This window comes from Malus sylvestris, chromosome 2 (genome assembly GCF_916048215.2).
Source record: "Malus sylvestris chromosome 2, drMalSylv7.2, whole genome shotgun sequence".
NCBI classification, from domain to species: Eukaryota; Viridiplantae; Streptophyta; class Magnoliopsida; order Rosales; family Rosaceae; genus Malus; species Malus sylvestris.
The window spans coordinates 36945232-36971416 of NC_062261.1; the positions used below are offsets into that span (position 1 = coordinate 36945232).

Below are 26185 nucleotides of genomic sequence, written 5' to 3' on the forward strand. Positions count from 1 at the left end.
AAATATGTTATATAAAATATGATTTTCCTAACTTTTTTTTTTTTTTTTTTTGTAAAACCAAAATGTAGTCTTTCTAACTCTCCCACGTACAAATTCTTTAGGCTAATTAAAAACTGCGACCATCACTTATCGTGGGTCGATTTTATTAACCCTTATCACCAATCAGAACAACAATTTGTTTTTATTAGTTTCCAATAGTAGTGTGGTTATTTGTTCCAAAAAAAAAAAAGTAGTGTGGATATAATAACAAAGATCCCTAATATCCAATTTCAATGCCCGTTTGCCAATTTTGTTCTCTCTTCCCAACTCCTAAACAAACAGAGAGAGAGAGAGAGAGAGAGAGAGAGAGAGAGAGAGAGAGAGAGAGAGAGAGAGAGAGAGAGAGAGAGAGAGAGAGAGAGAGAGAGAGAGAGAGAGGGAGAGATGGCTGCAGTAGAGGATACTAACAAGTTGTCTGAAGCCTATCCGATGAAGGCAGGAGATGGCCCTAACAGCTATGCCAACAACTCCACTTTTCAGGTTTCTTCTTAATCTGTAACCTTCAATCTTAGCATGCAAAAGCAACAAAATTTCTTGCTCTTTTTTTAAGTACTTTTGTTAGTATTTTTTTTCTTTTCTTGTCAACGGTACTTTAGTTAGTATAAGGATTCAAGAATGTTTCAGAACTTGGATGGTGATGTTCATAGATGGAGTATGCTTTTTCCAAATGGCTTTTTAATGTTTTTGTTGAAGATGTAGGAAGATTTTATTAATTAATTGCATGATGTGGCATCCCCAGCGTATTTGATACACAAATTTGGTACCTCTAAGATTACTCTAAATTTTACCATGTATCATCCGATCTAACTTTTTTTTTCAGAAAATAGCGGTGAATTCTTCCCAAGAAGTTGTAAGAGAGGAAATTGCAGAAAAGCTTGACATACAGACATTCTTTTTATCATCCTGCAACACCTTTCGCATTGCAGATTTAGGTTGCTCTACTGGGCCAAATACATTTTTCGCGGTTGACAACATACTCGAAACTGTGCAACTTAAGTACCAAAGCCAGGGGCTGAGTTCTCATCAAATCCCCAAATTTCAAGTTTTCTTCAACGATCAAACCACAAATGATTTTAACATGCTCTTCAAATCCCTCCCTCAGAACAGGCAATACTATGCCGCAGGTGTGCCTGGTTCGTTCTACGGTAGGATATTTCCTAATGCTTCCATTCACCTTTTTCATTGTTCTTTTTCCAATCACTGGCTTTCTAGAGTACCAAAAGAGATAGGGAACAAAGAGAGTCCAGCTTGGAATAAAGGAAAAATCTATTACTCAAGTTCCACAACTGAAGTGACAAGGGCTTATGAAACTCAACATGCTTTGGACATGGAGCGTTTTCTTAATGCAAGGGCACAAGAGATTGTGTATGGAGGATTGATGGTGCTTATCATTCCATGTCGCCCCAATGGTACCCCTCATTCTCATACTCTGGCAAATATAACCTATGAAACTTTGGGATCTTGCCTCATAGACATGGCCAGAAAGGTAAGCCATCATCAACACTCAGCTACGTTTTGTCCTTACTTTAACTTTAATAAATTAAGGACATCTTTGTTTCTTTGTTTTGAACAAACGATATTATCAACACAAAAGGGATGGGAGCTAGATGGGAAAGTAGGCTAAGTCTCACAATAGGCTAGCAATAATGTGATTCAAATTTGCCTTTGACGAAAATAAAACCTAATACCTCTCACTTACAAGTGAAGAGAAATATTATTAAACCGTAGTACTAAATGGCAAAAGGCATCTTATATTTTGGATGTGATTTGACGGTCTCAAACATTCAGTTTTTGGAAGCTCTTTCAAGGGTTACCCATGCCAAAAGTAAGCTAAATCCGTACCATTAACTATCGGCATTTTCATTTTACTTTTTATCTAAGAGTCTTTTTTTTTTTTTTTTCATTTTAGATGACCAAACAATTTTAGAATTGGATGTTTTTTTGCTAAGATGATCTTTGAATGAGTACCTAAATGATAGACGGTTCTGATCATTGAAAAATATTATGGTGTACACTTAGAAAGATGTCCTTATCATAAAAAGCTTATATATATATATATATAGGAACATACTGACAACAAAATGTTCTATTACTAGACAAATGCTAGATCCAAAATCAGCTTAATAAATAATTCAAACTCATTCCCTATATTTTTACCATAACAATAATCACTAATCTTTATAAAAACCAAATAATGCTATAAGATAGAGAACCATGCATGTAAAAATTACCAATAAGAGAATTTTTTGTCATACAAGAGCATATATTTTCTCTGTGGCTTCAATATGTTTTTTGTACATGCAGGGAGTGGTTGATGAAGGGAAATTAGATTCATTTAACATACCTGTGTATATCATGTCTCCCCAAGAGCTAGAAGTTGCTGTAGAAAGAACTGGATACTTTAGCATTGAGAGAATGGAAGTTTTACCAAATATGTTTCCAAATAGCAGTCTCTCTAATGCCTTATTATCTACATCTCACGTTAGAGCAGTTCATGAAGAACACATCAAGCAGCACTTTGGAGAAGAAATCATAGATGAACTCTTCAACTTATATCATAAGAAAGTTGAAGAGCGACCCTCCAAATTTGAGTCGGGGAAGACTATTGTTTCTCTTGCCGTGCTTAAACGCAATACGAATTAATAACTGACTTAATCAGAATGTTGTTTCTGGTATTTGTGAACCTATATATAGTTAAATTTTCTTGAGTTTTATTAATTATGAAAGTGATAAAAAATATCTGCAATAAAAATTCCTAAGCTTCCCATGAGCCTGCGAAGTACTTATATCACGCTGTCTCAGCGACTTGGATCCTCTCATGAGCCCAAGGAGAGGATCCTCCTAACTAAAGGATTTAGACTGATGGATGAAAATCTAACGGTTACAAATAAGAAGATCCTTTTAAAATTATAATAATTATAGTCATCCAAGTCATTTGGTCAGGAGAGGATCCAAGTCCCTGTCTCGGTATCCTAGCTAGCTACACACAAGAGGCACAGGCATTGAAATTTTTATGTTCTCCATGTTTCAATAGCCACATTAATTATTTATTTCACTGCAGTTGAGAAATTCAGTTTTTTAGTTACTATTGATCTATAGTGTGTGGACGAATTTGCTCCTCATTTGCTTCACCGTTTTCTTATTTTGGTGGGATTTTATAGTGAATTGGCCATTTTGGCCTTCATTTCATCATACGAGCTGCGTGATTGCAGCAGAGAAAATGCACAAAAGATGCAAGAAAATGACAAAAGGAAGAAAAAAATGCACAAAAGGAAGAAGAAAGGTCAAAAGGTGGAAGAAAAAGAGAGAAATGGGAAAATGGACGGGAAAGGGAAAGGTTTCTGGTGTGGGAAAGATTCTTTAGTGTGACCGGTACATTGATGGTATATCATATTTCACTATACAAATAGTGGGATATGTGTGTTAAAAAGTTAATAATTTAAAAAATAAAATTTATCACCACTTCTATATAAACACGTGATATACCACTCGTGTTTCGGCTACAATGAAATATTTCTTTTGATGTAGAAAAAAGAAAAAAATAATAAAAAAAGGAAAAGTTTTGAATGTGGAAAAAGAAAAGAAAAAAATAATAAAAAAGAAAAGAAAAAGAGGAAGTGGTTGGAGAAGTGTTTGTTTTTCCAGGACCAGGATCCTCTCCTGAGCTAAGGATGAGGATCCTCCTCATCAATGAGTGTGGGCCGTTGGATGAAAATCCAACGGCTACAAACAGGGGGTCCCTTTAAAGTTATAATAATTGTAGCCGTTGGATTTTCATTCAACGGCCCACATCCCTTGATGAGGAGGATCCTCATCCTTAGCTCAGGAGAGGATCCTGGTCCGTTTTTCCACGGGTTGGTTTTGAAAAGGGACACAGTGACAAAAGAAAGACGAGACGGAAGGGAGAGAAGACAGAAAAGGAAAGGGCGAGAAGACAGAGAGCATAAGGGAAGAAGCAGAGAGACGAAAAAAGAGAAGCAAAGGGAAAAAAACTGTGCGTCGACTGCTTCGACTTTTCTTCTCCACTTTTTCCTTCCGTTTCCGTTTTTCTTTCTCACAATTCTCTGCTTCGGTCTCTCTCGCTTTGTCTCGCTCTCAAAACGCCGCCTTCTCTCCCACTCCGACCTTGCCATCTCAGTCACGAAATCTACTTCTATCGCTCTTTTTTGCTTTCAAATCTCAGTTGAAGCGATTCTACTGGTCTCAAATCACACCATATTTGAGGGCGAAAATCTAATTCTGCAGTAGGGAAGAGCTCTCCTGTGATTCTTTAAAATCAGAGAGCTCCCCTATTACCACTGCTACAGGTTCTTCAAATTCTCTCCATTTCTGGTACGCCCAGTAGACTCAAGTGGCTAAAAGGATAACTTTAATAGGAAACAGTACAAAAATTAAAGGCTTAAATGTTAGTCATTGAGTCAATTTAGTCCCTGTTTTCAATTTGACTAATTTGATTCTTGTGTTTATCTCTGTTAGTCAATTAAGTACAATCCATCTAATTTCTAAAAAATAAATTTATAAAATATTATAAACTTATTTATAAAATTATTTATTTTGATTTAAAATATTTAAAAATTAAAAAATATCTATTCTCCTCCCAACTGTCTGACCTCCTCCTTAACATTACCCCCTCTATTTTCTATGTCACAACCTTAATCATTTTTCAGATTGGAAGTTTTATCTCTTATATGTGTTATTTCTCATTGACTTTCATTTTTCTGTAAAGAGAAAGGGTAATTATATATCATATAATTTTTCTTATGAATTTTTTAAAAGACATTGAATAAAATGTCCTTAATTGGCTAACATAGACAAATACAAGGACTAAATTAGCCAAATAAAAAACAAGGGGACTAAATTGGCCATATAGCTATAACACAAGGACCACTTTGACATTTATGCCAAAATTAAAAGAGGAAAGGGAAGAAGAATTGAGGAAAAAAAGGTAACTTTCATTCAATCATTTTCATGAGTCTTTCAGCTCTCTTTATTATATATATATATATATATATATATATATATATATATATATATTCCCCATAACAGGTAACCCTAGCTGTATGGATATGGGCCTAGAGATAGGGCTGGTACGACTCATCTGCAAGAGAAATAGTATTAAGCTTCACGCATAAGTAGCTAGGCTCAAGAACTTCCCCTTGAAAACAGGCCTGTCTTCAAGCCGTGAAATCCAGATAGCTATTTCAGTGGGTAGGCCAGCCCACTTGATCAACCATTTTGTCACAGCTCTGTTTTTCTTCTTGAACATGTCGCGTTCCAGTATTGCTTCTAGTTGCCATTGCAGAACCCCAGATGAGTCAATAGGGGGCAAGTCAGAGAGTGGGGGAGAAGCACTGCCGAGTTTTGGTTTGAGGAGTGATACGTGGAACACGAGGTGGATTTTGGAGTCTGGAGGTAAACGGAGTTGGTATGCGACTGAGCCGATGCACTTTGTTATCTGGAATGGCCCATAGAACTTGGGTACTAGCTTGTTTATTGGCCGAGTAGCCACTGAGTGCTGACGGTATGGCTGCAGTTTCAAATAAACCCAATCGTCGATGTTAAACTCCCTTTCAATATGCTTGGTATCAAACTTGTTTCATTCTGTTTTGGGCAAGTTAGAGGTTGGTTAGCAAAAGGCCTATTAGCTTGTCCCGGTTTTGTAACGCCTCATCCACTAAGTGGACCGTCGAGGAACCAGGCATATACATGCAAATGGTTGGCGGTTCAATTCCATAAATGGCCTGGTATAGAGACATTTTAATGGCAGATTGAAAGCTTGTGTTATACCAACATTTCGCCCAAGGAAGAAGAGAGAACCATTTGGTGGGTTTATCAGTTGAAAAGCATCGAAGGTAATGTTCCAAGGTACGATTAAGGACTTCCGTTTGGCCGTCCGTCTGGGGGTGGTAAGCTGAACTAGTGCAAAGTTTGCTGCCTTGGAGTTCTGATGAAAATGGGGTCACGGTCGGAAACGATCGACTTGGGCATCCCATGGAGTTTGAAAACATCTTTGATGAAAGTGTTAGTGATCGAGGCAACTGTGTAAGGATGTTTAAGGGGGATGAAATGACCATACTTCGATGTTTAAGGTCGTTTGAACGTACGGAGGAATCCGGAGTGACCCCTTTGGAGAGAATCATGGAATTTGGACAATAGCTTGGGTCGCCAGTAGGATGTGAGTGGAACAAAAACCCTTTGTTTATAGTGCATCACTCCATTGATAAGGGAAAATCCTTTGATTGGGGTATTGGTTGCTAGAAGCAAGAGATGCCAGACTTTTTGCACTTCCAGGTCTTGCGCATATGCTTGTTGCAACTGAGGAATGCAATCAAATATGGGTGTAGAGGGTCCCATTAAGAGAAGGATGTCGTGTAGGCGGGAGAGGGCATCTAGAACCTTGTTCTGTGAACCGGGCAGATACTTGACGGAGTAATTGTAGCCGAGCAGTTTCACCAATCAGTGTTGTTGTTGTGGAGTTGTAATCCTCTGTTCCAGGAAATGTTTGAGATGTTGATGGTTCGTGAGGATGCGGAAGTGTTGGCCCAATAAGTAGGGCCGCCAATGTTGCACTGCAAAGACTATTGCCATCATATCTTTGTCGTAAGTCGACAACCCAAGGGTACGTCCGGACAACACTTTGCTGAGGTAAGCAATTGGGTGGCCTTTTTGGCTTAAAACAACCCCAATACCGGTGCCTGATGTGTCCATTTCGAAGACAAACTGTTTGGAGAAATCTGGCAGTTCGAGCACCGGGGTGTTTGCTAACATACTTTTCAATTCTTCGAAAGCCTTAATTGAATTTGGAGACCATGAGAAGTTTCCTTGTTTAACATGTTTGTGAGGGGCTTAGCAATAAGGTCGTAATGCTTGACAAATTTCCGGTAGTAACCTGTTAATCCGAGGAACCCACAGAGTCCTTTGAGTGAAGTTAGTTGCAGCCAGTCGATAATGGCCTTGATCTTCGAAGGATCGACAACCACTCATTTCCCCGAGATGATATGGCCTAAATAGTCAACTTGCTCCTTTCCGAATGAACACTTACTTAGCTTAACCTTCAAGCTATGATTAGAAAAAAATCTTGAAAATTGTCTCCAAATGGGCGAGGTGAGATGCTATTGAAGGACTATAGACAAGTATATAATAAAAAAAAACTAAAACAAATTTCCATAAGTGAGGGTGGAAAATAGAATTCATTAAACATTGAAATGTGGCAGGTGCATTACCGTGAATTCGTAGTGGTCTTCATAGGTGCGGAAAGCTATCTTTACAATGTCGTCAGCGTTCATCCGTATTTAATGGTATCTGGATCTAAGGTCCAATTTTGAAAAGATTGTGGCGCCATGTAGTTCATCCACAACGGGTATCAGGAAACGGTCTTTGATAATTGATGCATTCAAAGCCCGATAGTCAATACAGAGGCGTCATGTATCATTTTTCTTCTTAACAAGAAAAACTGGAGAAGAGAATGGACTTGAACTTGGGCGTATGACACCCGAGTTTAAAAATTCATGCACTTGTTTCTATCTTAGCCTTTTGACAGTGGGGGTACCGATATGGTCTCACATTGATGGGGTTGGTGTTTGGTATAAAGGGTATTTTATGGTCAATGGGTCATTCGGGTGGAAGGCCAGAAAGAATAATGAAAATGTGTTTGTAATGATGAAGTAAGGAGGTACTGGCAGGATGTGTGTCTATGGGTGGGCTAAGGTGGGTGTCATGAGGTGTGATAGAGGCTAAAAGGGTGTATGGGTTGCCCAATAAGTGGTTCACGCGATGGCATGATGTAAACTCATATGCCGAATGTGTCAAGCCCTGAAGTATGTAGGTATTCCTGTCAACCGAGAATACCATGGTTTTTTTCTTGAAATGCCATCCAATAAATCCCAATGATTCCAACCATTAAGCGCCCAAAATAAGATAGAAATGGTATTTTATGGTCAATGGGTCGTTCGAGGTGGAAGGCCAGAAAGAATGGTGAAAATGTGTTTGTAATGATGTAGTAAAGAGGTACTGGCAGGATGTGTGTCTATAGGTGGGCTAAGGTGGGTGTCATGAGGTTTGATGGAGGCTAAGAGGGTGTATGGGTTGCCCAATAAGTGGTTCACGCGATGGCATGATGGAAACTCATATGCCGAATGTGTCAAGCCCTAAAGTGTTTAGGTCTTCCTATCAAGCAAGAATACCATGGTTTTTTGCTTGAAATGCCATCCAATGAATCCCAACAATCCCAACCATTAGGCACCTAAAATAAGATCACACCCGATTTTAAAAATTCATGCACTTGTTTCTATCTCAGCCTTTTGACAGTAAGGGTACCGATATGGTCTCACATTGATGGGGTTGGTGTTTGGTAGAAGGGGAATTTTATGGTCAATGGGTCGTTCGGGTGGAAAGCCAGAAGAAATGGTGAAAATGTGTTTGTAATGATGGAGTAAGGAGGTACTGGCAGGATGTGTGTCTATGGGTGGGCTAAGGTGGGTGTCATGAGGTGTGATGGAGGCTAAGAGGGTGTATGAGTTGCCCAATAAGTGGTTCACGCGATGGCATGATGGAAACTCATATGCCGAAGGTGTCAAGCCCTGAAGTGTGTAGGTCTTCCTGTCAACCGAGAATACCATGGTTTTTTGCTTGAAATGCCATCCAATGAATCCCAATGATTCCAACCATTAGGTGCCCAAAATAAGATCATAACCTGGCATATCTAATAAGAGGAAAGACCCATATAGTGTGTAATCTTGTATGTGAAATGGCACACCCGTGACACGTTTAGAGGCATAACGGTCCTGCGATGCCGTTGCGAATTTGATAAGCTCAATAGGTTGCATTGGTAGGTCTTCAAGGTTTACACAAAGCTATGGATCGCCAGACACTCCTCCCCCCGTTCTCTCATGCATCTCCAGCTCTGTCTCTTTCACTCTTAAGGTACCTGCCGATGTTGTCGATCGGCAGGTAAAGCTTCAGTTTCTATATTAACGTTCCATTTTTTTTTCATTTCTAGAATTTGGGTTTAAATTTCAGTAATTTATTTTTATTAAATTTGGTTGTGTGGCTAATAATTTTTGTTCTTAATTTTACTAAGATTTTGAGTTCCTTTTTTTCTTTACAAATTTCAATTAAATTGCCTACAGTTGAATTATTTTAAAATTCCCTGTATATTTATTCTTTGTTTCCAATAGCAGGTAATCACATAGTGTATTTTCTGAAATCTCTAATTAATTTTTGCATATTCTTCTTTTCTGGTGAGAAGGTTACGAATAAGCTCCCACCCAAACTTGAGAGTGACCCAACCTGTTTGCTCTGTTTTTGGATTTTGTTTTTAAATTTTATATTTTTTTGCAACTGCTTGAAAGAGGTTGTATGCAAATTTCTCTTCTGGGAGTTATGTAGGAGTTGGGGAGGAAGACCAGAGTCTTCAGGCTAGTTTGGGTAATTCGACGTTCTGAATCTGTTTCCAACGTCTGTTTTCCCAAATTCAATTGTTAAAATAGAGTTTTATTAATTGGACCATTTATGTGCTTAGGGGCAATTATTGGTGACGTTTTCTTGTTCGTTAGTTTGCGTGGCTCTTCGACGGCTAAGTACTGTGAGTGGACCCCTTCAAAATCATGTTTTAATAGTAGAAATGCATACATGAAAGACATGATTTAATGATTACGTTTTATGAAACGTTTTAAGATAACATGCTTACTGAGGCTACTTTGAATTATTACTATTTTTCCTATAACCCATGTTCTTATAGAATATCCGATGGATGACGATATGATATTTAGAACATGTTTCGAACACCTCTTTATAGTATAGATGATGAATGACTTTATACTATGAAGTTGTTTTTCAATATATATATATGTTCAGTGGTTTTGTACTTACCTAGTGGTCCTTTCCGCTACGGGACGTAGGGATAAATTCCGGTCCGTCCCGGGCGACGGTTTGGTGTTGGCATAGGGCCTGGAGTGTGTTTCCTCTGGCTATTTAGCACAGAGACGGGGAGCCGGCATGGGGCCTGAAGTGTATTTTCCTCTGACTGTCTGCTCAGAGACGGGGAGCCGGCATGGGGCCTGGGGGTTATCGGACAATTCACTAGTGATTACTATATATACAAGTTATGATTTGAGACATTGCACAGCATGCTAGGTTTTGGAAAACCTATGTTTAACATTATATATGTGTTTTCATAAAACCTGGGGGTTAGTACGTTGATAACTGTTTTATTATATATATACCAACTTGGTCCACTCATGTTTGTTTTGCGCCCCCTTCAGGACTTAGAATCGAGGCATACAATCCCGGCATCCAGGCACTTCCGCATCGGCATCTTCGAGTCTTCTTGGTGTATGACCCATTCTTTTATTCATTCAATTTTATATTATTTCTTTTAGTATTCTAGTTAGCCGTATGCTCTGAACACGTTCCTTAAATACATATTCATTATTCTTTTATAGTTATAAGTCTTAATTATTCCTTATTTTCAGTAATTACACTCAATAATTGGCTTTCGTCACCCTCGGGTGTCGGCCAGCACGTGCCTATCCTGGTATTCGGGGAATATCGGGATCGGGGCGTGTCAGATTGGTATCAGAGCGTGGTTTGTTCAGAGCATACTTAGGATCCTCTTCTATTATTGTAGAGTGTTGGTTTTGACATCATTTGGATGTCAGGACTTCTAGATTTGGTGTCATTCGGCGCAGTCGTGCGAATCTTCCTCTGTTTGAATTGTCACCTTCGGGTTGATATACAAGAATTCGTGTCGGGATTGTGCCTCATCGGTGACGTGTTTGAATTGTTGGACGACTTTCAACTTCGGATCGATGCTCTGCGACGTGCATTCTCTGGGAATGACAGGCAAAGTCGATGTTACCTAGAAGCGGCGTGTTTTAGAAATCTCAGTTTGTGGAAGTCTGGTCAAGACCAGCCGTAAATTCGAAATGGCGATGCCACTCTACAACATGCGTTCCTTAGGAATTGCGGGCAGAGTTGGCTTTGCATCGAAATCTTGGAAAACGGAAAAATCTTGGTGGTACGAATTGGTTAAGACCAATTGGAGTTCTAAAACGGTGATATCACTCTGCAACATGCGTTCCCCGGGAATGGCGGGCAGAGTCATATCTTAGTAGCAACTACTCGAAACATTCGAAGTGCGTGCTAAAGAAGCGAGTAAGTGCTAGTGATGACGACGGTTAGTAGGTGGTAGTTGGTGGGAGCAAATCAATGTTCTCGGACTCGTTTCCATTAAGGACATTCGTGTGAATCTTTAGAATGAAGCTTCGGGGATTGTTTTATCGATAACCTTCTTGCTTATTTAACGACGAAGTCAAGTTCACTGACCTTTGACTGTCAGCTTCACATCAAATATTTCGAGAGTTGACTTCGTCTAGAGATTACACTTTTCTTGGGAAACTCCTCGGTAGCATATGCTATTCCCATCAATTTCCAAAAGGTGTTACGATTCTTGTTCTTGTGGTAGTTGAACTTGAATGATGAAGACCCAAACTTGTTCGGATAACAGACTCCTTGAATTTCACCTGAGTCTGGTACTCGGCGGTAAACCCTAACTCCTTGTCCACGCACTTTTCGGTAAAGGTGAACTTAGCCTCTTGCTTGTGGCCCAACTGACTAGTGCTCTTGTCCACTAACTGTTCAACCTTGTAATTTTCAGTGTAATGGCTTGATACTCTACCATATTCATCATTGTATGAAGATCGAGCTTTGCTCTAAAATTCTCTGGACTCATTGAGCTTTGGTTTGCTCAGGGGCATCACTTTAAGGTAGCCAATCGTGTCACTGCATTCGTACGCAGACTGCTTTGTATCTTTCTTCTTCGTCATTCTGCTGATTCAAAGGTTCTATGTTTAATTTTTGAACTTTGAAACAGCTCTCACAAAGTATTGTGAATCTCGAAATGTCTTTGGCCTCGTCAAATCTTATTAGCAGTTGTTAACTATTCTTTGAGCTTAGACCTGTTTCCCTTTTTGGCTAAGAAACCCGTCAACCTTATGGTGATGATTAGCCAAATAATCATAAACAGTGACTTCTATTTCTGCATCTTCATTTTCCTTCGCTTGTTTATTTCTCAATGTAAACTGAATCATGTCGGAACAAAAAAAATAAAAATAAAAAAAATAAAAAATTTGTTCTCAGCATGGTTTTTGGTTTAAATCCCGATATCTTGTACTCCGGTTTTAATGGACTGTTTTGACTCTCAAATTCTTGAGTGTTCTTTTAGCCTTCTCGACATGGTTTCTCGCTCAATCAGTGAGGAATTCATGATTGATCGATTCAGCGGAAGTGTGCGCCCAATTCTTATCGTTTTGGACAGGAATGTTGGGAGCATAATATTTTGACAAGCTTACCAGACTTACCAGAAAGAGTTCCTCGTGGGTGTGAAGTTTGATTCGTCTTTTGGTAAGAGACCGGTGAAGATTGTGGTACAGGTGATTAGCATATTGCATCACTATCTTCATGCTGAATTGAATGGTCACCACTCATTATCTTGCTGCAATTCATCACCATCATATTGTACTCTGGTAGACATTTTCAATGATGTGATGTGTTCGCCTCAACGCAGCTTTCCATTACCTCTCTCACCAGGATCTTTTAGTTCGAGCGCATGTGGGCGTGAGGTTCGAGCGGTCTTTTAGTAAGAGTTGGTTGAAGGTTTTAGTACAGAAGGTCAACATATTGTATCACCATCTTACTAGAATTCATGGGCATCACATCGGTTATTTTCCAATGATATGTGTTCGTCTCAACGCATATTTCCACTGCTTCACTTCTGAACCTTATTGTTGTGAGTACGTGGTTGTTAAAACACTTCTAGCAGATCTGTTTGGTGCATTTTGGGATGGCATTACAGGACGATCGAAGCGAGAATTGGATAATCTTTGCACTTCTTGCGAATGGTGTGTGCTCTCATGGGGTGTTTAGGTTGATTACATGAGAGTCATTCTTTCCACCAACATTGATCTTGTTTGACTAGAAATCTGCAACTAAGCAAAAATGGAGAGGTGGATTGAGCACTACAACAGTTCCCAAGAGATACTGCGTGTTGAGGAAGATGACTTCTCGTTTTCTGCTTGCTTGGTTCGAGCTTTTGGGTCTACTACTAACATGGTAGCCACTTCTCTTGAATCCCAAGGTACAATTTTCAAAAGGGTTCTTTACTGGTGACACTCTGGAGTAGTTGGTCACATTTGGAAGAACTGAGGAGGATAAGATGTTTGGTGCTGGATAAAGTTTTACGACGACAGTTCTTATTTTTGTTCGGTTTGAGTGCGACACTTGTTGCGGCATGGTACGAAAGTTGCTACATGCAACACTGGTTAGTAGAGGAGTTGTGCGAGCTTGTATTTGGAGGATCGAATTTATGACGTGTGAAATTGTGCACCCTCAGGAAATCATTATTTGCTTAACGAGACAACAAATGAGTGGTCGATATTGTGGGCGGCCGACTGATATCGATGGCTTATTCGTTGGGTTCGTCAAGCAAGTGGGCATGAAGATCCGTCTAGGACAATTGTTACAGATTAGCTATTCTTGGGATTCGACCCAAAGGCACATCTTTTCTCGGAGTACGTGAAGTTACGAATTCTTGGGCGAGATCCATTTCCATTTTCAGTTTTGGTTTTTAGTATAAGTATTTCAACTTCCTTTGCTTTAGTTATTTGTTTTTGTCATTTCAATTGTTTTGAGGAAAGTGTTTTCCGTTTTCAATTTTAAGTTCAGCACGAGTTTTCGACCTATATGTTATTACATCTCTATTTTGATGTTATCGCATTTTATGTACTTACTTTTGACCTTAAGCTATTATGTGTTTTCGACTTAATATTTTTATAAAGTATATTTCTACTTTTACACTGATGGGGATGAAAGTAAGAGTTTGGAGGCATGATAGAGGATTTTGCAACCCGCTCGCGACAGTGTGGCATATTCTCTTTGATGCACCCACTTTGACTTGATTTCTCTTTATACATATATTCTTCTTACTATTTTCGAGTATTTCAGTTTAGCAAGTGATTTAAATTTCGGGACGAAATTCTTTTAAGGGGGGTAGATTGTAACACCTCACCCCCATTTTTTATTTAAAAATGGTTTTTAATTCTTAATTGGTGTGCCCAAGGGGCCCACCTTCTGTTTTTGTGTCCCCCATTCCCATCACTCTTCCTTCTCTCTCTGTCCCCCCCCCCCCCCGTGAACTCCTTTCTTTCTTCTTCTTCTTTTCTGTTTTCTTTTCTTCCTTCTTCTGTCTGTCTCTCGGCTCTCTCTCTTCTTGCACAGCAAGCACACGCACGCACCCATCTCCCCTGCGTGAGGAAGACATCACTTGTCATCATCTCTCCGTTCTGCTCTCTCTTCCTCTCGTGACTACGAACCCAGGAAACCCGGAAAGGAACTCCGGCGAGATTTTTCAATCTCCGGTTAGGTAAGCCCCTAATTATCTCTATTTCGTCCTTGAATCTTGCTGGAATGACTTTTAAATGAGATTATTTCTTGATTTTGGAGGTTTTTAGGACGAAACCACCACGGGTGTAGGCACACCCATCTCCGGCGACTTTCGAGAGAATTTCCGGCCAAACCACGGCGATTTGGCCGTCGTGCAAGGTATCAATCTCTTCGTCTCGTCGAGTACTATAACTTTCCTTTTTGTTTCACTCAATTTCATTGAGTATTGAAGAAGTTATACTCATTTGAAATCTTACCCAGTTTCCGACGACCTCCGAGGCTTTCGAGGCAATTTCCGGCCAAACCACGGCGAGTTAGACGTCGTGTGAGGTATCATTCTCTTCGTCTCTTCCAGGGCTACAACTTTCATTTTTGTCTCGCTTGATTTCGTTGAGTAGTGACAAAGTTATGGCCGTTTAAAGTGGAGTGGTTTTCCGGCTGATTTTCCAGCTTTCTCTCCCATTGGGTCCGGCGACCCACCATACCCAAGCCCTTTGGGCCTTCCCTGCCGAGCCCAACCCCTTTTTGTGAGGCCTTTGGGCCTTTGTGGTGTGGTGTGGGTGTGTACCCGTGTGTGTATGTATATTTAGTATGTGTGTGTGTATGAGTCATAGATGAAAATATCGATAATACGCCGATATTATCGTTTTTTTCATATAACGATATTTCGCGAGTATTCCTTTAATTATCGTTATAATATCGCGATAATATCGATATTATCGATAATATCGAGATAATATCGATATTATCGCGATAATATCGATAATATCGCGAGATGAACTTAAAAATATTTGAAAATTTCTGAAAAGTCTCAAACATGCACATAAAGGGATTCGAACTCCTCCCATCTAACTCCTTCAGCGCCTTGACCACTATACCACTTACGTTTTTGTGAAAACATGCTAAACTATTTATATATATGGTTTTGTTTTGAATTCTTTTTGCAAGAAACAAATTTGCACATATTCCAAATTTTTTGTGGTATTATATTTTAAATTGTGTCAATTAATTACTTAGTCAATGGCATGTGGTTTTTAATTTTTCTATTTTTTATTTGGTCACTTACATGTATGGTTGGAAAAAATTCCCAAAAATCCCAAACCAAACCGAAAAAGTCCCAAACCAAAACCATCCCGAAAAATACCGAAATTTTCGATATGGGATTGGTTTCCAAATCCCATTTGTTTGGTAATCCCGAAAAATACCGAAGTATTCGGTTTCCTATTGACTTTTGGGTTTCGGTTCTTGAAAGCCATTGTCATGGTTGCTGACTACTCTTCACAATACACTTACTCTACACATAGAGATGATGAAGATAGTGAAAATTTTGAACCTCTAGGAACTCTATGTGGTACTTAGTCACTCATGTATCTTACCATGCAATGTATAAAGTGTAAAATATTGTACTAATTCATTATATATAAATGATTATGGTGTGTTTAAACTTCTTTCATTAATTACTACATATTTTCTACACTCACAATGTTTGACAGCTCGCTATATAATCAACTTAAATCAGTTAAATCCATCATGCAATGCATTTCATTCCAATTTTTTGTGATAAACTAATAGATAATTGACTAAATAAACATCCTGCAAAGTTTCAATAAAAATTTCCAAGTTTTTCTTACAATTTCCGTGGTTTCCATGTAATTTTTATCGATATCGATATTATCCCGATATTTCCATCGATATTTCCGTGTTTTCGGACTACCGATATTTCCGATATTACCGATATTTTCTTCCTTGGTATGAGTGCATGCGTGTGGTGTGTGTGTGTATATGCATGTCGTGCATGCATGTGCATGTGTGTATGTTTGTGTAGTGTGTGTGTTGTATGCATGTGCCGTGTGTGTGTGTGCGTTGTGTGGGTTGTGTGGGTTTGGGCTCAAGCCCAAACCACCAATTTTAATCCTAAAACCTTAGAATTCTAAATCTATTAGGGCCTAACCCATCCAACCCAATTCCCTTATTTTATTAGTTCAAAACCCAATAGGTCCTAACCCTATTTAATATAAACCTAAACCCTAATCCGGATTTCAAGCCTAAAACCCGTTTGACCTAGTTTGACCGTTGACCTCCGGTCAACGTTGACTTTAGGGTTGACTTTTCGGGTTTTCGTTCGGGACCCTTCTTAGGGTAATTCGACGTTCTGAATCCGTTTCCAACGTCTGTTTTCCCAAATTCAATTGTTAAAATAGAGTTTTATTAATTGGACCATTTATGTGCTTAGGGGCAATTATTGGTGACGTTTTCTTGTTCGTTAGTTTGCGTGGCTCTTCGACGGCTAAGTACTGTGAGTGGACCCCTTCAAAAGCATGTTTTAATAGTAGAAATGCATACATGAAAGGCATGATTTAATGATTACGTTTTATGAAACGTTTTAAGATAACATGCTTACTGAGGCTACTTTGAATTATTACTATTTTTCCTATAACCCATGTTCTTATAGAATATCCGATGGATGACGATATGATATTTAGAACATGTTTCGAACACCTCTTTATAGTATAGATGATGAATGACTTTATACTATGAAGTTGTTTTTCAATATATATATATGTTCAGTGGTTTTGTACTTACCTAGTGGTCCTTTCCGCTACGGGACGTAGGGATAAATTCCGGTCCGTCCCGGGCGACGGTTTGGTGTTGGCATAGGGCCTGGAGTGTGTTTCCTCTGGCTATTTAGCACAGAGACGGGGAGCCGGCATGGGGCCTGAAGTGTATTTTCCTCTGACTGTCTGCTCAGAGACGGGGAGCCGGCATGGGGCCTGGGGGTTATCGGACAATTCACTAGTGATTACTATATATACAAGTTATGATTTGAGACATTGCACAGCATGCTAGGTTTTGGAAAACCTATGTTTAACATTATATATGTGTTTTCATAAAACCTGGGGGTTAGTACGTTGATAACTGTTTTATTATATATATACCAACTTGGTCCACTCATGTTTGTTTTGCGCCCCCTTCAGGACTTAGAATCGAGGCATACAATCCCGGCATCCAGGCACTTCCGCATCGGCATCTTCGAGTCTTCTTGGTGTATGACCCATTCTTTTATTCATTCAATTTTATATTATTTCTTTTAGTATTCTAGTTAGCCGTATGCTCTGAACACGTTCCTTAAATACATATTCATTATTCTTTTATAGTTATAAGTCTTAATTATTCCTTATTTTCAGTAATTACACTCAATAATTGGCTTTCGTCACCCTCGGGTGTCGGCCAGCACGTGCCTATCCTGGTATTCGGGGAATATCGGGATCGGGGCGTGTCATACTTAATCTTTGAATGTTTGTTTTTTGCGATTTTTGACTTATGCGATCTCAAAGCATATACAAACAAGTTTGACAGTTTGATCATTGAAATTAGTTTCGTAGAATGTGTATCTCATCAAAATGATAGATTCACTAACACTTAGAGTTTATTTATACTTTCATTAAGTATAACATAAGATTTTGTGGTATCCACTTGTGTAAATAATTTAAATTGAAGATTGAATTCATTCATTGTATTCATATAGGGTCAAGGAGTGTAGCTGTAAAAAATCATCAAAATCGGAGTTAAAATAACCGTTAAATTGTGATTTTCGTTTATAACCGTCAAAAAATTTTGTCCCGTTACTTGATCTCTGAATGTTTGCTTTTTGTAATTTTTTTCTGATGCGATCTCGAAGCATATACAAACAAGTTTGACAGTTGGATCGTTGAAATTAGTGTTGTAGAATTCATATCCCATCAAGTTAAATGGTATATATATATATATATATATATATATATATATATATATTAAGTAGATTTAAATTTATTTATTTAGTACATATACATTTATAACACTTTAAAAATTAAATGGTATGTATATTTAAACCGATCCAATGGTCACCAATTTTTAAAATTTAATTTAATATATATATATATATATAATTATTATAGTTTTTAGGGGTATAAAATTGTTAAATTAGTACATACATATATATATATATATATATATATAATTATTATAATATTTTTTTAAGGTTATAAAAGTATTAAATTAATATTTTGCTTATCGTGTATCGTGTTACCCACGTGTATACCCAAACCAACCCATCTTAACAGGTGCTTATTGGGTTACCCGATAACAACCCGATTCATTATCGTGTCGACCCGAACACCTGTTAATTTTGTGTGGTTTCATGTCGTGTTACCAAATCATGTCAGGAATTGCCAGGCCTAGTCTTAGGAAGCAAAACCAAATTGAAAAACTTCAAAGTTTGAAACTAAAGAAAGAAATGGCATTAGTGATGGTTTTCAGTTTTTTTATTTTTGATACAAGGGATTCTGCTTTAAGCTAATCTAATATGCGGCTGCAAGTAGGGTGTTTGAACTCAGGTACATAGGGATGCGCATCCGCTCTAGCCAATCGGACTACGCCTATGTTTGAGTCTAATGATTTTTATCTTTGTCTGTTTGTGCTTGCAGCGTCCAAGGAGAAGAATGTGGATGCTGAAAGTCAATGGACTCCCATGAGGAGAAAGTCGAAAATCCATTCATAGATTTTTTTTTCATTTAAATTTTTGGGTTGTGCTCAAATTTCCGTTAAATTTGTGGGTTTTTTTGGTGTGATTTTACCTGAAAGTTCTGTTGCCTTGAAGGATGGTAACCCTTTTCACTCTCCTCTTTTTGTCTCTCTAAACTCGTTATGTAGATTATATTTTGTTTGATTGCAGAGTTTTTGGTGGTCAAATATTTCTCCTCTTTTGTTTGTTTGATTTCTTTCTAATATTCAAATAATTATTGTTGTTTAATCCTGATAGCACTGTTGCTGCAGCTCGAATGGATATGTACCAGAGCATAGGAGATGCTCTTGTGCATTAGTATGGTGCCTCTGCAACTCAAAACACTCTTATGTTCTTATTTTATTCTTGGGTTAGAGCATGCATATATTATTAGTTTGTAGATGCCATAAATCAACCCCTATATTCTAAAGTGAAGTAAAAAAAGAAGGAAAACTCTATAACTCTAATCAGATGTCCACTGAATTCGAGTGTGATGGTCTAAATTTTATATGTTTGGAATTATCCACTTAACACCAATTTGCTACATTCGGGTCTCCACCCCACATTTCACAAGTTCAAATTCCATTGAAGTCAATTCTGCAGATTGTGTCTGCAATTAGATCAGAGATCAACAACTCTGTTGTTATTCTGTGGAAGATTGCTTTTGGGAAGGATCTGAAGCAGTTCCTCTCTATATGTTTATTCTTTGTGTGTTTATTGCCATGTAGCTCTGTCTTCATATTTGCGAATGGTGTTATGATCGATTAGGTGATGCCTGACCTCTGACTTTGTTTGGAGCTCAAATTTTGTGAGCATTACATTTGATTGTATTGCACTTGGTTTGATGTTGTTTTGGTCGACAATGCAGGGATAGGAGAAACAAAGAGGATGACACTTATAACTGCCCCTCCCCATTGGCCATCTTCAAATTTGGATCACAAGAAGGGAGCAACATAGGTGAGAAACAAATTTCTTTGTCTACATTGCAAGAATTTGCAGTTTGCAACTTTCATTGGTTATTATATTTGATTGAGTTAAACTTGGATTTCTGGATTTTGACTTTTGTCGTTTGTTTCTCTGTTGCAGAGTTGGCTTCATTTCATTCCATTGACTCTCTAAATAGGTCCAAGAACTCACTAAATAGGTAATTGTCTTATATCTTCTTCTCTCTTTGTGTTTATATTTATATTTCCTGAGTTGTGTTCGAATATGACCCTGGTTGGTCATTTATATCTGTGTGTGAATTTTGCAGTGAAATTAAGGAGAGGATTGAGAAGACCAAGTAAAGAAGAGATGTGGTTTTGCAATCTATGACAGCGGCTATGACAAAGCTTTTCATAGTGGTCAGGATGGTAAAGGTTTAAAAATGTCTAATTTTATTCACATGTCTATTCTTTTTCATGTGCATAAGCAAATGTACATGCATAGGCATGGTGTGTGCGTTTTTCTTCTTTGATTTACTTTTATTTTTATTGAGATTTGGTCAATTGAAATTGATATTTTAGACTTTACTCCTTATGTGGTTTTCGGAACCCAACATGTGAAGGGTTAATTCTATTCTTAGGTTGAAGGAAAATACAGTGTATAATTTGGGAAGTGCTTTCAATTCTACTCTCATCTCTAATATGAATATAGATTACAACCCTGGCCCTGAGTAATCCAAAAGCTAAAACCACACCCTCTTAATCTAAACTTCATTGTAGACGTACTATCTTTCCCTCTTAATTGCTTCTTAGGGCTTCTTTGTTTTGATTTTCATCATCCAATTTGTTACATTTATCCTTAATTTCAGGGTACTACCAATTTCTGTTGGCTCTGATTCCACACTTCAGAAAGGTATGCCTCTAATTTATGATAAATTTTGCCAGTTTGCTTTTCTTGATTTGGAAAGGTACAACTCCAATTACTTTGTTTTCCAAAGCCATCTTAGCATCTGCATCCCCAATTGTAGAACAAAAGCTAATCCAATTGCAAATCTCAGCATCTGCATCACCAATTCGCCATTATCTTTCAATTTTGAGTGCCTTTATCGAATAGAGGGTAACTTCGCAGTTTTATATCTTCGATATACAAATATCAGCACTATTTTCTTTTGTTTACTAAATATATGAATAATTTATGGTTCGTTTGAACTTTGATATATGTCAAACTTATAATACAAGTTCTGGGACGTTGTTTGCAACAGAGCTGGAGGTGACTATGTGGTGGAAAAGTAAGTCCTCTTACTTTCCTCTCTACCTACCTAGCATACTACATAATCTTTCCAACTTTAACTAAAATTATATCCACAACTCATTTGTTGGCTATAAGGACTGGATATAGAGTAATGGTTTAATAATGGTTTTAAAATGGTAAATGATTGAAGAAGCAACATGGAATTCAATAGTTGATAGTTTGACTATAATTACTTTCTGACACATGTATTCAAACAATAGCATCCTATTATATATTTGTTACTATTGAGTTTAATTTCTTTCAAATTCTTCCATAAAGTGTGAGATTTTCTATTTTGTATTATCGATCACTGCTAGCCAGTAATTTATCCAGTGAGCTTTTCTTTTAGTTAAGAAAATATATTTTCGCAAGAGACCTTTGAGATAGGGTTTTTTTGTTTTTATCTAATTTATCCTTCTAGATTTAGTTTATTGGGATAATTTATTAGGATACAGTATACATATAATTTAGTCAATTGGAATTTGCTCTGTGGTTTTGCTTTAAGCAAATTAAGTACAATCAGGTGCAATTGTGGCTTCTTCTTGCTCTGTGTTTGTTTATTGGGATACCTATTTGTGGTTTTCCTATAGGTCCCTAATGTGAAATGGAAAGATGTTGGCGGTCTAGAGGATGTGAAGAAATCGATTCTGGATACTGTTCAAGACTTCAGGTATGTGCTCTTTTAATCTCTAAGCCAGTAAGCCTTAAGCCTTAATATGTTCATTTTAGACTTTTTCTTTATCATGCACAAGTTTTGTTTATTGGAATTTGCTCTGTGGTTTTGTTTATTGGGATACCTATTTATGCATAAAGTCGTGTGACAGGCCTTTCTTTAAGCATGGGCATCAACACAAAAAAGGAACTGTTTCATAGTTGTAGAATACTCATCCCGAGTAATTGAATGTTTAAGTATAAGTTGCAGCAAATTGTAAAATAACGGTTTGACACTGGCGGCTTCTTAAGCAGAAGATCCTATTCAATTTCTTATCTCACTGTTGGATTTGCCATTAATTCCTTATCTCACTGTTGTATTTTCCATGGGGGTTTGGGTGCGCGATTATAGGGAGAGAAAGAGAGGGTGGATGCATTCACTTTCTCTTTCTAATTAAATCCTTCCTTTGCCTATTCGCATCTCTGGTTGTTGGCGTTCGTCTTCTTCCTCAAGGTAAGGACTTTTCAATCATTTTCTGAAGATTTAATTTAGGTTTTATTGTTTTAGTTCGAACATTCACTGATCTATGAGCAATAGTTTCAGATCTAATGGTTTTGTTTTCAAATTTTCCTAGCTGTGTAGTTCTCCATTTTTTTTGCTTCTGAATCTAGAAAATGGATTGAAATCTTTTTTTTTATTGCTGTAGACGTAACCCATAATTTATTCTCTCATTTGGTGAATTGGGTTGTAGTTCAATTGATATTTAATCATGTAAATATGTTTGCTTTTTTGTGTTTATTTTTTCTTTGTTGATGGAGAGAGATTGCCTTTGGCTGTTAAGGAGTTGGGCACATGTGATCTTTACTCTCAGGTGAGGCTTTATTTGATTCTTATTTTTCAATCATGTTCCTTTCTTGAGAGCTATGTCTTTCAGTTCCATAATTTCTGCTGCAACCTATAAATTGGCATGTCAATTGGAAACTGAGGAGCCTAATGCAACTAAAACAAATCCATCTACATTACTTCTAAAAAATTGTAATGTTAATGATGGCTACAAAGTAAACTGTTTGAAAACATCTATCACTTTTAATTTTGGGCCAACATACTTGAATAGAAAGACATTTTCAAAGTTATTTTTAAATGAAAATGTTCTTTCCAAAATGCTTAGCTTTTATGAAGGTAATCCCAATAAAATCCATATTTTTTATTCACTTTATTTTTTATAATTCTTATTTGTTCGCATTTCCTCATGTTCATGCAAGACAGTGTACCTTTCCAAAGACTCGATGGACGACTACCTTCATTACCTATTTAAAGGGCCACTTTGGCATCATCCGGAGCAGGCACAATGCTACAGAATAATCCCTTGAATGATACTCAGCTCTCAGTTTCCAAGCCAACCCCATTCGATGCTAATCAGAGATACTCGTGTTTGCAGCATGATGGCTTAGTCTCTAGGCGTGAGAAGTCAATGACTCATTTGCAAGAAGATAAGCAACAACTGAGAAGATGCAGTTCTGGCGCCGAATCCCTGGGTTTTGGGTAGAAATGGAATGGAGATGATACTGAAGAAGGTTGTAAGTCAAGCCTCCCTTTCAAAAATTCCTTCTTTCCAGTATTTAGGGATTATGAAGTGATTTCACTGCTTAATATGGGATTAGGGTTACATTTTTCTTATAATAAAAATCTCTGTATGCCACCCGGAAGCTTCCCTTTCAAAGATTCCTTCTTTCCAGTATTTAGGGATTATAAACTGATTTCTCTGCTTAATTGCCGTACTTTCATTGCACGCAGATATTCTGGTATACTCACTAAGGATAAATTTATTCTTGATGCCATGCTACTTATAATTGTTCCATCCTATAATCGTCAATTATAAATTTGTTCTTATAATTGTTCCATCCTAAATATCTTCCTTTATTCTTGAAGCCATGCTACTTGCTCGACCCTTTCTTGCATCAGTTGTGTCACCTAAAATTAAAATGAAATGAAAAAGTTTCCCTACATGTTTAATGTTGTGAATGCCGGTAATGTTAGAAATTTAGTGATTGTTGCTCTTTATAAAATATCCGTACTCAATGTGTTTTATAGACGCGCAGTTCAAAAGAACTGGTTGCTGCTTGGATGAGACGTGTATAATTTCATTTAAAAAAAATAAAAAAATTGTTTTGGTTGCTGGTGGTGGTTTATCTGTATTTGATTGTGTCTGGCTCTTGGTTTTCTTGATCTAATTTTTTTTTATTTCTATAATTAGATAAATTAAGGAAAAATTTTCTATTAGTATATGAGTATTCGATTCTGATATATCATTTTGCTCCATTTGACGTGATTTTGGATTATTAGGACTTAGGCTTGCCTTCCGCGTTTTTGTTGAGAAAAGGCTTTTAGCTAAGTAATTTACTAATTTGGTATTGATTATCAGCTATAAGAGAATAGGGGGTTTAATTTGTAATTATTTTGATGCGGCGAAAAATTTTAGATTTTACAGATTTTTCCAGTTCAGGATGATAAAAATTTAGAGCTTTGATTTGTTGATGTGATTTCCACATACTCTGAATTCAAATAGAAATGCAAGGATAAATTAGACTTTTAGTGTTTTCAGGCATTCGCGTGTTTGCTTATTATAGATGATGTATTTCTGCAGTGCACTAATATTTGTTTTAAAAAAATTAATTAGTTTTTCCTCCCCGGTGTTTGGTAAGGCGCTTCTCAAGACGACGTTGGAACGTGGGTGATGAGGATTCAAGGGATAAGGAGGAAATGGCAAAGGAGGAGGACCAAAACGTGTTCTCTGTTAGGATAATTGGTGCCCTAAATGCCAGAAAGTCTACACTCACCACTCATTAATTATATGGTTTGTTCCTTTGGTTTTTATGGTTTAAAGGTTTTTAATTTGATGGTGTTTTTGATAAATTGTTGAATATATTGTTTGTTTAGTTATTGATTGTATTGAGTGTGGTTTATGCTTTTGGTATTAAGTAGTTTTTTCATATCCCTGAACACCTTTTCAGGTAGAGAAACGTGAGTTATTCTAAGGTGTTTAAGTGAGTGTCAATTAGAGAGTATTTTGTTCGAATATCTGTCTGAACAAAAAATTTCTTTGGAATGAAATAAATGAAACAACTTTTGAGACTCCCACATTTGAGATGTGTATTTATGAATTCGGAATGTGGGATCTTTCTTTGTTGTTTGTTTAATGTGGATTCTCTCAGTTTATTCTTCTGTAATTTTGGTGCTTTTTCAATAACTTAAATGATAATTAGGGTTGTTTTCTTTTGTGTTTTAATTTACAATTTTACTGATTTTCACGTATTTATTATGCAATCTCTTCTTTATTTTCTCTGCAGCACAATGAATTTATGAAATTGCTCATTTTGACGAGTGGGATCGCCAGTTTCCTTCACCTTTTATGTCGCTCACCGCTTCACTGCAAATAAGATTAAACCAGATCCCTTCCAAGTTTCAACGACCGCTACCACCTGGACCTCAGCTATCCTTCTGTTGTTCCTCAAAACTTTCATATTGGTACATAAGCTCAACTCTGATTCTATTTCAAACCCAAAGATTGATTATTTTTACTCTTTTTTCTCTGTTATTTAGTAAACTTTCCCAACTATCACAAAATGATTTATAAGATTAGGAATTGATAGAACAGTAGTTGTTAAACATTGTGGCATTTGAAAATCCTTCTGTGATTAAGATGTGTATTTGTTTTAATTACAATTTAGGTGATGGAAAATTTAAATTTAATTTGTGCATGTTTCATTTTTTTCCTACCTAGCTAACAATCTGTTGCTTGGAGTTCATCCTTTTGATTGTACTCTAGCTCTTGATGTCAGCTTAATTGAATGTAAATGAAATCCAGACTGCTTATCTTATCATCTCACTTCACCCATCTCTTGGTTATTTGAATTCTCTAGAGATTCTTGTTTTGATTTGTGATTTTGTTGGATTTAGTCTGGTGAAATGTGTTTATCTGCATTGGTTCATTTTAGGGTGTGATTATGTTCGCGTCGCCTTTGTACTGCATCTTTCTGTGCAAATTATTCATGCCTATTGTGGATAATTAGTTTCAAAATCCACAGCAAAGCACATGCAATTTTTCTAGTAGGAATGAAATGTGAATTAGAGTTTGGAAATATATAAAATCATCTCCTAATGAGTTTGGAGGTTCCAAAGATGCTTACTGGAGTTTAATTTATTTGAAGTGTTGAATCAATTAAGGCCATTATAAGCTTAAACAAATAAGTTCGTATTAGACGTTGAGTTAGTTTTGGGCTTCATGACCCAATGGATTTTAA

The 26185-nt window shown here is 37.3% G+C and overlaps 1 protein-coding gene and 1 long non-coding RNA gene across 27 annotated transcripts; both read left to right on the forward strand.

The window, feature by feature from the left end:
• The first annotated feature begins 255 nt into the window (after nt 1–255).
• On the forward strand, nt 256–2809 carry LOC126586444 (loganic acid O-methyltransferase-like). Its single transcript, XM_050251290.1, has 3 exons — nt 256–519; nt 860–1525; nt 2344–2809. The coding sequence occupies exons 1-3, from the start codon at nt 424–426 to the stop codon at nt 2680–2682; spliced, it is 1101 nt and encodes a 366-aa protein (XP_050107247.1). The 5' UTR covers nt 256–423; the 3' UTR covers nt 2683–2809.
• Nucleotides 2810–9555: 6746 nt separating this feature from the next.
• LOC126583964 (uncharacterized) lies at nt 9556–25770 on the forward strand. Of its 26 annotated transcripts, XR_007609911.1 has the most exons (15): nt 14225–14458; nt 14539–14637; nt 14740–14808; nt 16712–16774; nt 17454–17523; nt 18942–19975; nt 20105–20162; nt 20271–20370; nt 20811–20854; nt 21000–21058; nt 21204–21230; nt 21823–22755; nt 23151–23458; nt 24562–24738; nt 25232–25770. It is a non-coding gene; the product is annotated as an uncharacterized LOC126583964 (long non-coding RNA). The 26 variants fall into 26 exon arrangements; XR_007609941.1 differs by having other exon boundaries at nt 20811–21230; nt 21823–22397; nt 22703–22755; nt 23147–23458; XR_007609926.1 differs by having other exon boundaries at nt 20811–21230; nt 21823–22397; nt 22703–22755.
• The last annotated feature ends 415 nt before the right edge of the window (nt 25771–26185 follow it).